The sequence below is a fragment of the Nicotiana attenuata genome, unplaced genomic scaffold (genome assembly GCF_001879085.1).
Source record: "Nicotiana attenuata strain UT unplaced genomic scaffold, NIATTr2, whole genome shotgun sequence".
Lineage (NCBI taxonomy): Eukaryota > Viridiplantae > Streptophyta > Magnoliopsida > Solanales > Solanaceae > Nicotiana > Nicotiana attenuata.
In genome coordinates this window covers 1-11922 of record NW_017677114.1, presented here as the reverse complement: position 1 = coordinate 11922, position 11922 = coordinate 1, and the positions used below count along the sequence as shown (strand labels likewise).

Sequence of the window (11922 nt, the reverse complement as noted above, 5' to 3'; positions counted from 1 at the left end):
TATTTATTTTCTAAGAGTTTGTATTTTATTAAGGGGTTTGACAAAATAGTCATTTATCGTGGACCGGAGGGAGTAGCAAATAAGAATTTACAGAACTTCGTACCTTTTAGGGGTTGTTTGGTTTGAATACAGGTTATGCTGGGATTAGTTATCGTGGTATTATTTTTTATCCACTGTTTGATATGTTGTATTAAAAATGATATGCATTGCATAATTTCTATTCCAACACTATTTTTATCCCAACACTAATTATCCCACCCCCTACAAGGTATAAGTTATCCTGGTACTAATTTTAATCCCGAAATAACTTATCCCAAGTTTGATAAATTTTTATCCCAACATTATTTTTACTTATCCCTCGTACCAAACCACCCTCATACGTTTATTATGTATGACAATTGATCATTTTGATCCTAAATACAATGTGAAGAGAATGCTACAGCAGAAAATCCTGTAAATTGTAAGTCGCAAGGCGAGCTGTATATCTTTAATTATTTTATTTTTTTTGAGGGAGGGGTCGTCGTGAAAGAGGATAATCGGCGCCACTGGGTGGAGGCTGAGAGCAAACGCAATGGCTCTTTCATTTGCTAAATCCACTTTCCTCTGCAACCCCACTTTATACTTTCCCAAGAATGGCATTAGAGGCTTTGGACTTCTCCTTCCCTTCTCTTCATTTTCTACTTCCTCTGCTCTTCCCAAGAGGAGGCAAACAGTATTCTCTGCTCTCGAGCTTGGTGGAGTCAAGATTTCTAAAGATGGTCAGTATACTTACGTGGCATAACAAGTTTTATCTCTTTGTATAGTCATTTCAATTTTCAGTTTTCATGATTTTGGGATAGTAAAGTTTGAATCTTTTTTGTTAGATAAGTAGTAAAGTTTGAATTTTTATGATTGTAAAATCTAAAATTTCCATCTGGGTCGGTCTAATTGGGGCCAAATGGAGCAGATTTGATATTGAGGATTTGTATAGCCAACCTTAAACTAGTTTGTGATTAAGGCGTAGTAGTTGTAGTAATAACAAGTTTTATTTCTTAGCATATTCACTTCAATTTCCATTACCCTATTACCTTGTTGTTGCAATTGTTTGTTGATTTAGTTTCACTGGTCCTTGAGCCGAGGGTCTACCGGAAATAGCCTCTCTATCTTCATAAGGTAGGGGTGAAGATAGGGGTAAGGTGTGCGTACACACTACCCTCCCCGGACCCGGACCGCACTTGTGGGATTATACTGGGTTTGTTGTCGTCGTCGTTGTTGTTGTTATTGTTATTCACTTCAATTTCCAATTTAGATGATTTTGGTTAGCAAAGTTTGAATTTCTTCGTTGGATATGTAGAAAAGTTTGAATTTTAATGATTGTAGAATCTTAATTTCTCATCTGGGTCAGTCTAATTGGGTCCAAATGGAGCTCAATTTTTTCTTTTAAGGAGCACAATCGATATTGAGGATTTGTACCTTAATCTAGTTTGGGATTGAGACATAGTAGTTATAGTAATAGCTTCTGGGTAGTTTATGAAATGGTATTTTGTAGTTAGCTCCCCAGTGGAGGCTATTAAAGTTTGCATTTTGATGAGCCCCTAGGGCTTTGGTCTAGTGGTAAGAGCGTTAGGGGCACACCACGGGTCGAACATGCTACGGAACACAAGTCTGGTATTTAAGTGGAGAATAGTAGATGGGTGGGCTCAATATATATCGAGTTTCGAACTGTGCACTATTCCTGCTGTTCCTGGGGATTTCTCGGTTATCAAAAGAAAAAGAAAAAGGTTTCCATTTTGATGACTTGGGTGCATTAAATATTTGAAGGTTCAAGTTCTATACCTAGGTGTATTCACTTCAATTTTATTTACATGAGTTGTGCTACTGAACGTCAAATGCTTTTGATCTTAGAGTGTAAATTTCTCATCTGGGTATTTAGTGATATTGGAATGTTGTAGTTTGCCCACCATTTGAGGCTATTCAAGTTTGAATTCTGATGGCCCAGGTGTATTAAAATTTGCAGATTTACTTTATTATTTGGCTAGATCATATTTTTGAAAATTCTAATTGTAATGAAGTGGGAAAGGGCGGCCTAAGAAGTATTGGGGAGAGGTGATCAGGCAGGACATGACGTGGCTTGAGATTTCCGAGGAAGGTGTGGAGGTGACATGACGTGGCTTGAGATTTCCGAGGAAGGTGTGGAGGTCGAGCATTAGGGTGGTAGGTTAGGAAGTAGCTGAGCATTTTTCTACTTCGTTCCGGGTGGGAGGCTGGTCTGATAAGGTTTTGTCCTAGGTTGCTAGCGATTATTGTTGTGTCCACACTATTCTTCCGTTTTCGTAGTACCGGGCCTTATTCTCTGATTTTTGTTATTGTTTTTCATCTATTTTCTGGTTCTTATGATGTTGCTATTATTCCTATGGTTCTATTGATGGTACTAATATAGTGTCTCTTTTCGTCTTCTTGAGCCGAGGGTTTTTCGGAAACAACCTCCTTACTCTCCGGAGTAGGGATAACGTCTGCGTACACTCTACCCTCCCCAGACCCCACTTGTGGGAACTCAGGGACGGCAAAGGTATAAAAACAAAAACTACATGACATACGTACGTTAAATGGTAGGCCCCCGCCACTTGCCCAACATTTTAATAGAGGGACAGCCAGCGGTGAGGCCATTGGACCAATAAACAATAGGCTCAAGTAGCTTGAAATCAAAAAGGGTGAAATCAGGGGCTAATCTACTGGGTTTTTGTTGTTGTTGTTGTTGTCTAATTGTAATGAACTTCAGAATCGCCCATTCACAAATACAAGAAGAAGTAAACAAGTTCAGAAAGTGTACTCTGTGTAGCTTCAGTATCTGTGCTGTTGCCATCTAAAAAATTTGAGTTCTTGTTAAATTTGTTGTTTAGCTGCTGGGTAGTTACTAAAAAACCTGACCTATTTGATCACCAGATCAATCCAACTTGGCTTTTTAGAAAATTTTATTGACACATCAATGCTAATTCTACCAGTACCAGTAACAAGGTACTTGTTTGTGAAAAGCTGAATAGATGGTTAACTATCTGTTTCTGCAATGCTGTTTCTTTTGGGCGATGAATTGCTGGTCACTTGTTTTGTCGGAGGCATACAGTGGACCATGCCAACTCACCAAGTTCTATTAGAGAATTCTTGTTCAATTGGCTTTGTTGCACACCAAAGGTAACCACAAAAAGGTGTGTGAAACCATCACTATATTTATTTGGTGTGTATGGATGGAGAGGAGTAGATAACACTTCCGATGGGTTGAAGTGCAGATTCATACTTTCAAGGCTAGTTTTTTGATTGTTGAAGGTAATTTTAGTGATAAACCAGCAGCAAGGAGATGCTGAAAAAGGACTAACTAAAGCCTTTACAGTTCCAAGGCTAGTTTTGGTGGATCTTTTTCCCTTTCCTTCTTTTCGTGAGATGAGAGTTCTTCAAAATAGTAACACTTTTCTTCTTTTATTTTCTTTTTTGGCTTTTTGGATTGGTCGCTTATATGTAGACAGACTCTTGCTATAGGGCCTTCTCTTGTAATTTCAAGTCCTTGTTCAGGGTGGTTTAGTACTATTTTGTATGGGAAGGTTCCCACTTTGTGCTTAATAAAATTAATATCTTTTCTTCAGATTTTCCTATGAACAAACAAGGTTTGAGTTTGTTTTCTTTTTCCTGTTCTTTGTATATCAAATGGAATTGGCCCTCTGGGGCTAACAGAAAAGCTCTTGTAGGCATGAAGACAAGTAACCAAGCTCAGTCTTAGTATATCTTACCTTTTGTATTTCTCCTTTTTTCTTTTGTAGTTTGTTAAAATTGTAACTCTTCAAGTATAGACAGTTTCTATCTTCACTTATAAGTTATAACCATGGCCTTATGCATATCCATTGTGTTTTTGTGAGTAAAGCTTGTTTTCAGCTTTTGTACATCTTTTGTTCCCTTGATAGTGCTTTTAACAGAGAATATTTTATTCTATCACCTGGTAATTGGTACTAACGTGATCACTGAATTTACAGAAATAGTAAGGGACGACCCCACAAACAATATTCCAGATACAATATTTGCAAAGCTCGGAATGCAGCTTCATAGGAGGAGCCAGCATCCGCTTGGCATCCTTAAAAATGCGATCTATGATTATTTTGACACAAACTATCCGGACAAGTTTGACAAGTTTGATGATCTGTGCCCAATTGTTTCTGTTAGACAGGTTGGTGTGAAAAGGTTAAGGAAGCATTTTTGCTCTCTTCAAGATTTTGTCTTTTCAATAATATCTGCTTTCTGGCCTTTCTGTGCTAGAATTATGGTCCTTTCTTAGCCCATTGATCAAATATTTTCTATATTCATAAAGCTAGCATTAGCATCTGTGTAAGTTTCCACTAAAACTAGGGTCCAACAAGTCATTCTTTTCGGCCTATTTTTAGGGTTCCTCATGCTAAGTCGAGTAATTAATTCTACCCTCCTACTCCTGAAGGCCTAATTCTATTAGCTCTACGGCCTAGAATAATATTCCCCGTCAATTATGAGTCAGGCACATCAATCATTCAGTCACCAACCTATAGAGAGTGGTAGTGAAGAAGCCTTTAGAATCATCAAAATTTTCAATGGTAGGTTGAGATACTATTCAGTATATCTACCTCTTTCAGCTGCTTGATTTACATCTCTTAATCATGTTATTACATGTGTTTAGAATTAGGAAGAATAGCTCTATGATGGTATCAAACTGGAACATAAATTTATGATTGCTTTTAGCATTTGTTGAAAGAAGTGCCTGTACCTGCTGACGCGAATTTGTGCATTCCATCGAAATTATTTAGGGGGTACTTTGCCGGCCCGTGGCATTATATATTGGTCCCTCATTTAATCTTAACTGGAGTGCAACTAGTGCAGGTAGGACTTGAAGTATATCTTATAATTTAGAAATGCAGCACTTAGACCTATTAGCATTGGAAATTTTAGATATTTGAAAATCTTGGTTGATTGAGAAAATCTGGGAGAAAGGATGTTAGATGTAGCTAATATAGCTGTAATTTTCATCCCTAGGGAATGAGTTAAATTTAGCCGTGAAATTTATAATGGATTATTATTGTATTGTTTGAATGTCCTGAATTTCAACCCAAGGAAAGAGAAAAAGTATCTTTGGACACCATATTTGTTTTGTGCATCTTGTGTTTTCCAGAAGCACACAGACCCCAGCCAATAGACCAAAATGTAGTCGTAATCATGAGCTCTTAAACTTAAAAGCTTATATAGTTTTTTAAGCTTACTGCTGTGTCTTATTACACTACTTCGTCTTCGGCGTTCATCCATGTTTAATGACAGGATATGCATATACTGCACTTGGATATTTCCCTTTTGTTCATTTAACTTGGCAAGAAGTTATTAGCTTTGGTTTCTTTCTCTTCTTACTGCGATTTGTGGATTCCTACCTGCAGAACTTTGATGAAGTCTTGGTACCTGCTGATCATGTCAGCAGGAGTTACAATGACACATATTATGTGGATTCTCAAACTGTTCTAAGGTGCCACACAAGTGCACATCAAGCTGAGCTACTGAGGAATGGACACACCCATTTTCTCGTTACCGGAGATGTTTACCGTAGAGATTCGATTGACGCAACTCACTACCCTGTATTCCACCAGGTTCTCTACCTGCAAACATATTTTCTCCGGAGATGCATATTGCTGTGTGGATTTATCCTTTAACGGTTTTTTGCCATACTGTGTAGATGGAGGGTGTACGGGTCTTTGCTCCAAATGATTGGGAGGGTTCAGGTACTGATGCGACGTCACATGCCGCAGAAGATTTAAAGAAATGTCTTGAGGGTTTGGCACGACATCTATTTGGTAGGATTCTTGATCTAAAATGCGTCATGATGATTTCACAATAATTTACCATATAAATATTGGGATTGCAACCAATAATGAGTCATGATGATTTGACTATTATTTACCATATAAATATCGGCTTTGCAACCTGTCTCCTACTATATGACTTCCTTACATCATTAGCAGGTGGTCCTTGGATTCCAGCTATTTATGTTCATCTCATATTAGAGGTGTGATGGGGGTGGGGTGGGGGGAGGGGGGTGATAGTTGCATATTTTATTATTCTTTCTTGCTTTATTCCATCTTCTTAATACTTTAGGAGTCTTAATTAGCATCTGATTTTTAGGGCAGATAGTTATAGAGAGCTAAGTAGACTGCTAGATAATAGGTCGAAGTCACTGTAAGAAGTAACAATACCTATGGATCGTATCTGATATTATGATGTAGTTGGTTGCTTCCCTGTTAAATTTCCAGCAGATCAGTGGACTCAGGAGGGGTCCAATCCTCTGCTGCTTTTCCTTATTTTGTCGATCTTCACTTCATTGACGATGTTCCTGTATCTCATTTCTATCGTGTATAAATCTTATAACTTGTCCTCTTCTTCAGAAACCATCTTTCTACTGCAAAATTTCCTTAAAGGTGACAAAGATTTTGTGAATCTTCAACCTAATCTTTCTAGTTCTTCAGGTGGGGTGGAAATGCGCTGGGTTGACACTTATTTCCCCTTTACTAATCCATCATTTGAACTGGAGATATATTTTCAGGTATACTTTTGCATTACTTTATGACAAACTTATACATGCTTTCGTTTCCATTTTCCCCCTCCTCTCTAGATGATAAAATCCGTAGAATATGCGAGTTATGTTATGGTCTCATCAGATCGTTTGTTAAGATGCTATAAAATGTATAGATGTGTGTGTGTGTGTGTTGTGTGTTTTGGGGGGGGGGGTAGCTGTTACCAAGCTGGAGTAGCCTCATATGTAACCTCCTCACCTTCCCTTTCCTCTTATTTTACTATTAGGGTAAAGTCCCTTTGGTTTAACTTAACATAACTTATAGAAGTCTAATGGTATTTTGCCTTTATTTATCAGTAAAAAAGAGTAAGATTGTATCGCCTGATTAAACAATTTCTTTTGCTGGGGCTCAAGAGTGTCAAGCATGCATTAGACAAATACATCATATGCCATTCTCTAATTATGTGAGCTAGCTGTCCTTACTTTGAATTCACTTGAGAAAATAGAATTTTGTTGGAAAAATAAAGCAGGAAGATGAAGGGTGTGAACTGCCAAGAACTATAGGAAACAATAGCCAAACATTCAGGAAGAAGATAATACAATAACAATGTGAGATCCACATTTTTATGTATCATTAAGGTTTTACATAGGACTAGAGACCTCGTTAGAGGCTCTATTTTGACAAAGAGAAGTTCACAAAGCAATTCATTGAACCCAGAAATCACAAAATAAAAAGGATATACAAGTAAGCACACGTAAGCGTTCCGAATATTGAACTCTTACGCATAGAGGAAATCAATATACAAATTGTTAATTCTTCTTCTCTAAAAAGAAAATGATTCTTTGTTAGTTTATGTACTGCACAACACTAACATTTCATGCGAAGCACAAAAAGAGAAACTTTTTAGCTAAACTTTAGTGATATTTGATAGCATTATTGGTGTTTTATCCCTCTCCACAATTTCTTGAGCTAAGATATTATTGTGCAAGAATGTCAAGAATACTACCTTATTCTTTGACAAGTGATGTATGCATTTATTACCCCAAGCACTTACGTATTGCAGAAAGTACAATAAATAGAGATGAAACCTCGAGAGATAAGTCCAATTTGAGCTATTGAAAATGGATAGGAAATGGACTCATGCTTCTGGTATAGTTTTTATTATGATCTACTTGCTGTTAAATCCTTTTACAGAATGAGTGGATGGAAGTTTTAGGTTGTGGAGTGACAGAACAAGAGATATTGAAAAGAAGCGGTAGAACGGACAATGTTGCTTGGGCATTTGGACTTGGATTGGAGCGCTTGGCTATGATTTTATTTGATATTCCAGATATTCGTCTTTTCTGGTCAACTGATGAGCGGTTCACTTCCCAAGTAATTTCTTCATCTGTCCTGTTTTTCGTTTTTTAACCTTGTTCTGCTTTTTCGGCTAGTTCCTCCCACCTCCCTCCTTTTCTATTGCCAATATTGGTTTTTGGTAGCTATCAATGACATTTTCTTGATCATGATGTAGTTTTCTAGCGGCCGGCTGGGATTGAAGTTTAAGCCATTTTCTAAGGTAGGACTTGTTTGCTAATGTTTTTATGGGTTTTTTAAGCATTTGAAGAATCCAATTCTTATATGTGTTTTTGAGCATTTCATTTCTTTAAGTGCAACTTTTTATTTGAAGAATGCACTTAAGGGGTCCACTTTTGGCTGCATAATTTTGTTTGTGGATCTATTAGTGTTTAAGCGACTGAAGTTCCTTAATTTTTGCAGTATCCACCTTGTTATAAAGACATGAGCTTCTGGATCAGTGATTCGTTTACTGAGAACAATCTCTGTGAAGTTGTTAGAGGAATTGCTGGAGACCTTGCCGAGGAGGTATGTCCACATGATAATTCTACTTTCTGCCAATCCAACTTGTAGATATGAGGGTCCCTTCATTAATGTGTCTTGACTCTTATTAGTAATTTACAGTACTAAATTATTGTTTTTTCCATTTCTTAAAGTTTTTCCATTTCTTTACTGTTAGTTAATCATTTAATATATGCCGACTCAACTACTTTTATCTGATTCAAAGTTGAGCGATTTTCACATCATACCCTGGGATGGGAGAGGGGTGATTGGTTTGTCTAGTGAAGCCAATCACCACAGCTTTGGCCAATTTTACAGTAGAGGTATAGGGTCGTGTTTGTAACCTGAGTTCGTCTAGTGACCGTTGCTCCCAATTCTAATGTCAGGTGAAATTGATCGACAACTTCACCAATAAGAAAGGAATGACGAGTCATTGCTACAGGATAGCTTATCGGTCCATGGAGCGTTCACTTACAGACGAGGAAATAAATGATTTGCAGGTAAACCTTCTTTCAGATGAATCTCTACTAGGCTATTAGCCTATTACCATTACTATAGGTGTTTTCTAAATATTTTTTGGATGCAGTGGAAAGTGCGAGAACAGGTGGAGAGCAAGTTAAAAGTTGTTCTAAGATGAGCTATTTCATGGGGCATTTGCACAAATGGCCTTTTCCGAGGCCTCTTTAAATTCGGTCCGCGTTTGGGCTAAATTTTGTCTGCCAGAAGAAATAAATAAAGAGGAGAAATTCATTCAACTACTCTTAAAGGGAAAGTTTAGTCCACCGTGCTAACATGGGACAAAATTTAAAGAGTGGCCTAAAAAACGTCATACCATGAAAAATAACCCCTATTTCAAATGTTTGTTTTTGTAGCTTACGCCTTGTAATTATTTGCATTAGCTATACGTTTATCATGATTTCTTGATTGTATAAGTCAAATTGCTTATTTGCTGTCATTTGGCATTTTGAGATCACAATAGAACCTATTTATTTCAAGGTTTTCATCTTTGTGGAGAAAAAAGGCATAATAGCTCTTTGTTTGAATTCATCAGAATCACCCATGCAAATTACCACATCTGTAGTAGAGGCTTAGAGCACACCAAATTAGTAGAAATGACATCACGTAGACGCTTTTAAGCATGTTGTTTAATATATATTCACAGCTTATAATGTATTTAATGATTGGCCAATTCGCTCAATGAAGTTTGAACCTCTCAGGACATCGTGTCATAAAGTTCAAAAATTATGTTCAGAAATTCTAATCTTATGTCTTGAATTTTAAATCAATAGTTTAGAAATTCAGGACGCTTAGTCCTGAATTTCAAATTAGCAGCTCAAAAATTTAGGACACTCAGTCCTGAATTCCAAATTAGCAACTCAAAAATTCAAGATATTTAGTCTTGAAGTTTAGGCGCATTGGCTAATCTTTAAATACATCGTAAATTGTAAATGTATTTTAAATAGCAAGCTTAAAAGTGGTTACTGGTGCACTTCGCCCACCAAAATATAATGAGTTAATACCCTAAAACATTTCTAAACTATCATGTTTTCGTCAGTTTCTTGCTTAAACTATCCGATGTCACCCCCTTCCCCCCCCCCCCCCCCCCAAAAAAAAAAAAAACTTTATTCTCTTTCGTATTGAAACATCCTCGTTGTATTTCTGGCAAACCGTGTGTAATAACTCGCTATTGAGCGCGTAATGGCTGAAAAAGCCATCAAAAGGGCCCCACTAGACAACATGTAAGTTGTAACGGCTAATTAGCCTACACTCTTTCAAATCTTTTTTTCTTAACAAAATTCTCCTAATACCTTTCTTCCTCATTTATTTCACCCTTCTTCCTTGTTTTTTCACCACTTTTCCTCTTTTTTCACTTTTCTTCTCCATTTCTCCATCTGGTTCCATCTGAAATCATCCATCTCTTATTATTGCTGGATCTATTTTGTATCTTTCTCGTTTTATTCTTTTTTATTTATTACCCGTATTTGTTTGAAAGAAGAAATACTCATTCAATAACTCATAAAGAAAATCTAATTTTTCGGTAAAATTGAATTGAAGTTTCCCAGCAAATTTATATAATAATTTTGCAACAAAGAAGTTAGTTTTTAAAGAAGTAGTACAAGTGCATAGCTATCTCCTTCAAAGCAACTGGAATTTTTATCAATAATCTTCACTCAGCTAGAACCCAATGAACCCTAAATTTTTCAGCAAACCCTAGTTTTTAATCCCCAATCTCGAACAAAAACAAATTAAGAATTAGCAATCGAGGGTTATTTTGAAAAAATCAAGGTTATAACGAAGTTTAATGAAGTAAATCGCTACTGAAAGGTGTAATATCCATTATCGGAAGAGAGGAGAGAAAAGGGGAATTGACGGAAACGATTTTACCCCACCCCTCTTTTTTTTTGTGTGTGTGTGTTTTCAAAAGGTGAATATTTATTGTAGTTAATTGACAGGATCCTCAATTAGCTGTGCCTATTTAGTGTGCATAACTCGGAAGAGAGTGCATATTTAGGTAATTGTTGAACAACACCACTCCCAAAGTATAAGAGGGATCTATAACTGCGGGTTTAAAGGCAGGATTAGGGATAGCGAAGCCTTGGGTGTAATCTAAAGTGAGCTGTTATAAACAAAGTCAGCTAGCGTATCTCGGGAGAGTGCGTCTAGTAAATTATCGCGATTACTCGGGAGAGATTTACGGTAAAAAGAGTGCTCATGATTGATAGAGATATTTTGGTGAATCTATATGAAACATAACCGGAAGGGATTCCATCAATAGGGGAAATCACTACCTTAGAACCTTCTCATTATTGTTTACAACCCAAGCATATTTAGTTTACAGCTGTTTATTTATTTATTTTCAATCTTAGTTAGTAGAAATACCATCAACTATTGTTTACAACGTTTGGGGAAATTGATTATAAAGAATTTAGTGATTCCAACAAAGGTAATTGATAGGTTAATTCTCTGTGGGATTCGACTCCTGTGAGCACGTGATTTTTGCCCTAAGCAAATTATTTTCAAAAGTTTCGAATAATTGATTTCTTTATTATTTTACAATGTTTGTGAATTTTTTTTGTTAAATTTTTGTGTTAATTGGTTGCATTTTTATTCATATGAAAATACAAAAATATGCACTTGCATTTAGGGATTTAATTTCACAATTTTAGTATTAATTAGGTATTAATTAGTTTTAGAACAAAATTTAAAGAGAATTGCAAAAAATAGTTTCTTTGCACTTTCAGTTGTTAATTGTTGCATTTATCTTTAAATAGAGTTTTAAATAATTTTAGGAGTTAAATAGTTTAGTTAGGTCTTTGTTTTGTTTTAGCATTTTATAAAATCAGAAAAAATATAAAATACAAAAATGAAAGCAAAACAAAAATGGAAAAAAAAAGGACAATTAAAATAAAAGAAAGTGGGGCTTGTTAAGAAGACCAAAACTGGGCCAAAATCCAATTTTAAGCCCAAAAGCCACTCAAAACCGGACCAAACCACTGGCCCAAACACCCTGTCCGGTCCAATTTCCCCATATTCAAAACGACGT

At 36.4% G+C, this 11922-nt stretch overlaps 1 protein-coding gene across 1 annotated transcript; it reads left to right on the top strand.

The window, feature by feature from the left end:
- The first annotated feature begins 423 nt into the window (after positions 1–423).
- On the top strand, positions 424–9378 carry LOC109221311 (phenylalanine--tRNA ligase, chloroplastic/mitochondrial). Its single transcript, XM_019385785.1, has 10 exons — positions 424–758; positions 3999–4189; positions 5415–5621; positions 5708–5825; positions 6495–6571; positions 7737–7916; positions 8056–8100; positions 8301–8405; positions 8765–8878; positions 8965–9378. The coding sequence occupies exons 1-10, from the start codon at positions 572–574 to the stop codon at positions 9013–9015; spliced, it is 1275 nt and encodes a 424-aa protein (XP_019241330.1). The 5' UTR covers positions 424–571; the 3' UTR covers positions 9016–9378.
- The last annotated feature ends 2544 nt before the right edge of the window (positions 9379–11922 follow it).

Bases quoted from the DNA above. Each gene is read 5' to 3' on its own strand.
- LOC109221311 (XM_019385785.1), top strand. From the start codon at position 572: ATGGCTCTTTCATTTGCTAAATCCACTTTCCTCTGCAACCCCACTTTA. The intron at 6,572-7,736 runs GTATACTTTTGC...ATCCTTTTACAG, and splicing joins AACTGGAGATATATTTTCAG to AATGAGTGGATGGAAGTTTT. The intron at 7,917-8,055 runs GTAATTTCTTCA...ATCATGATGTAG, and splicing joins ATGAGCGGTTCACTTCCCAA to TTTTCTAGCGGCCGGCTGGG.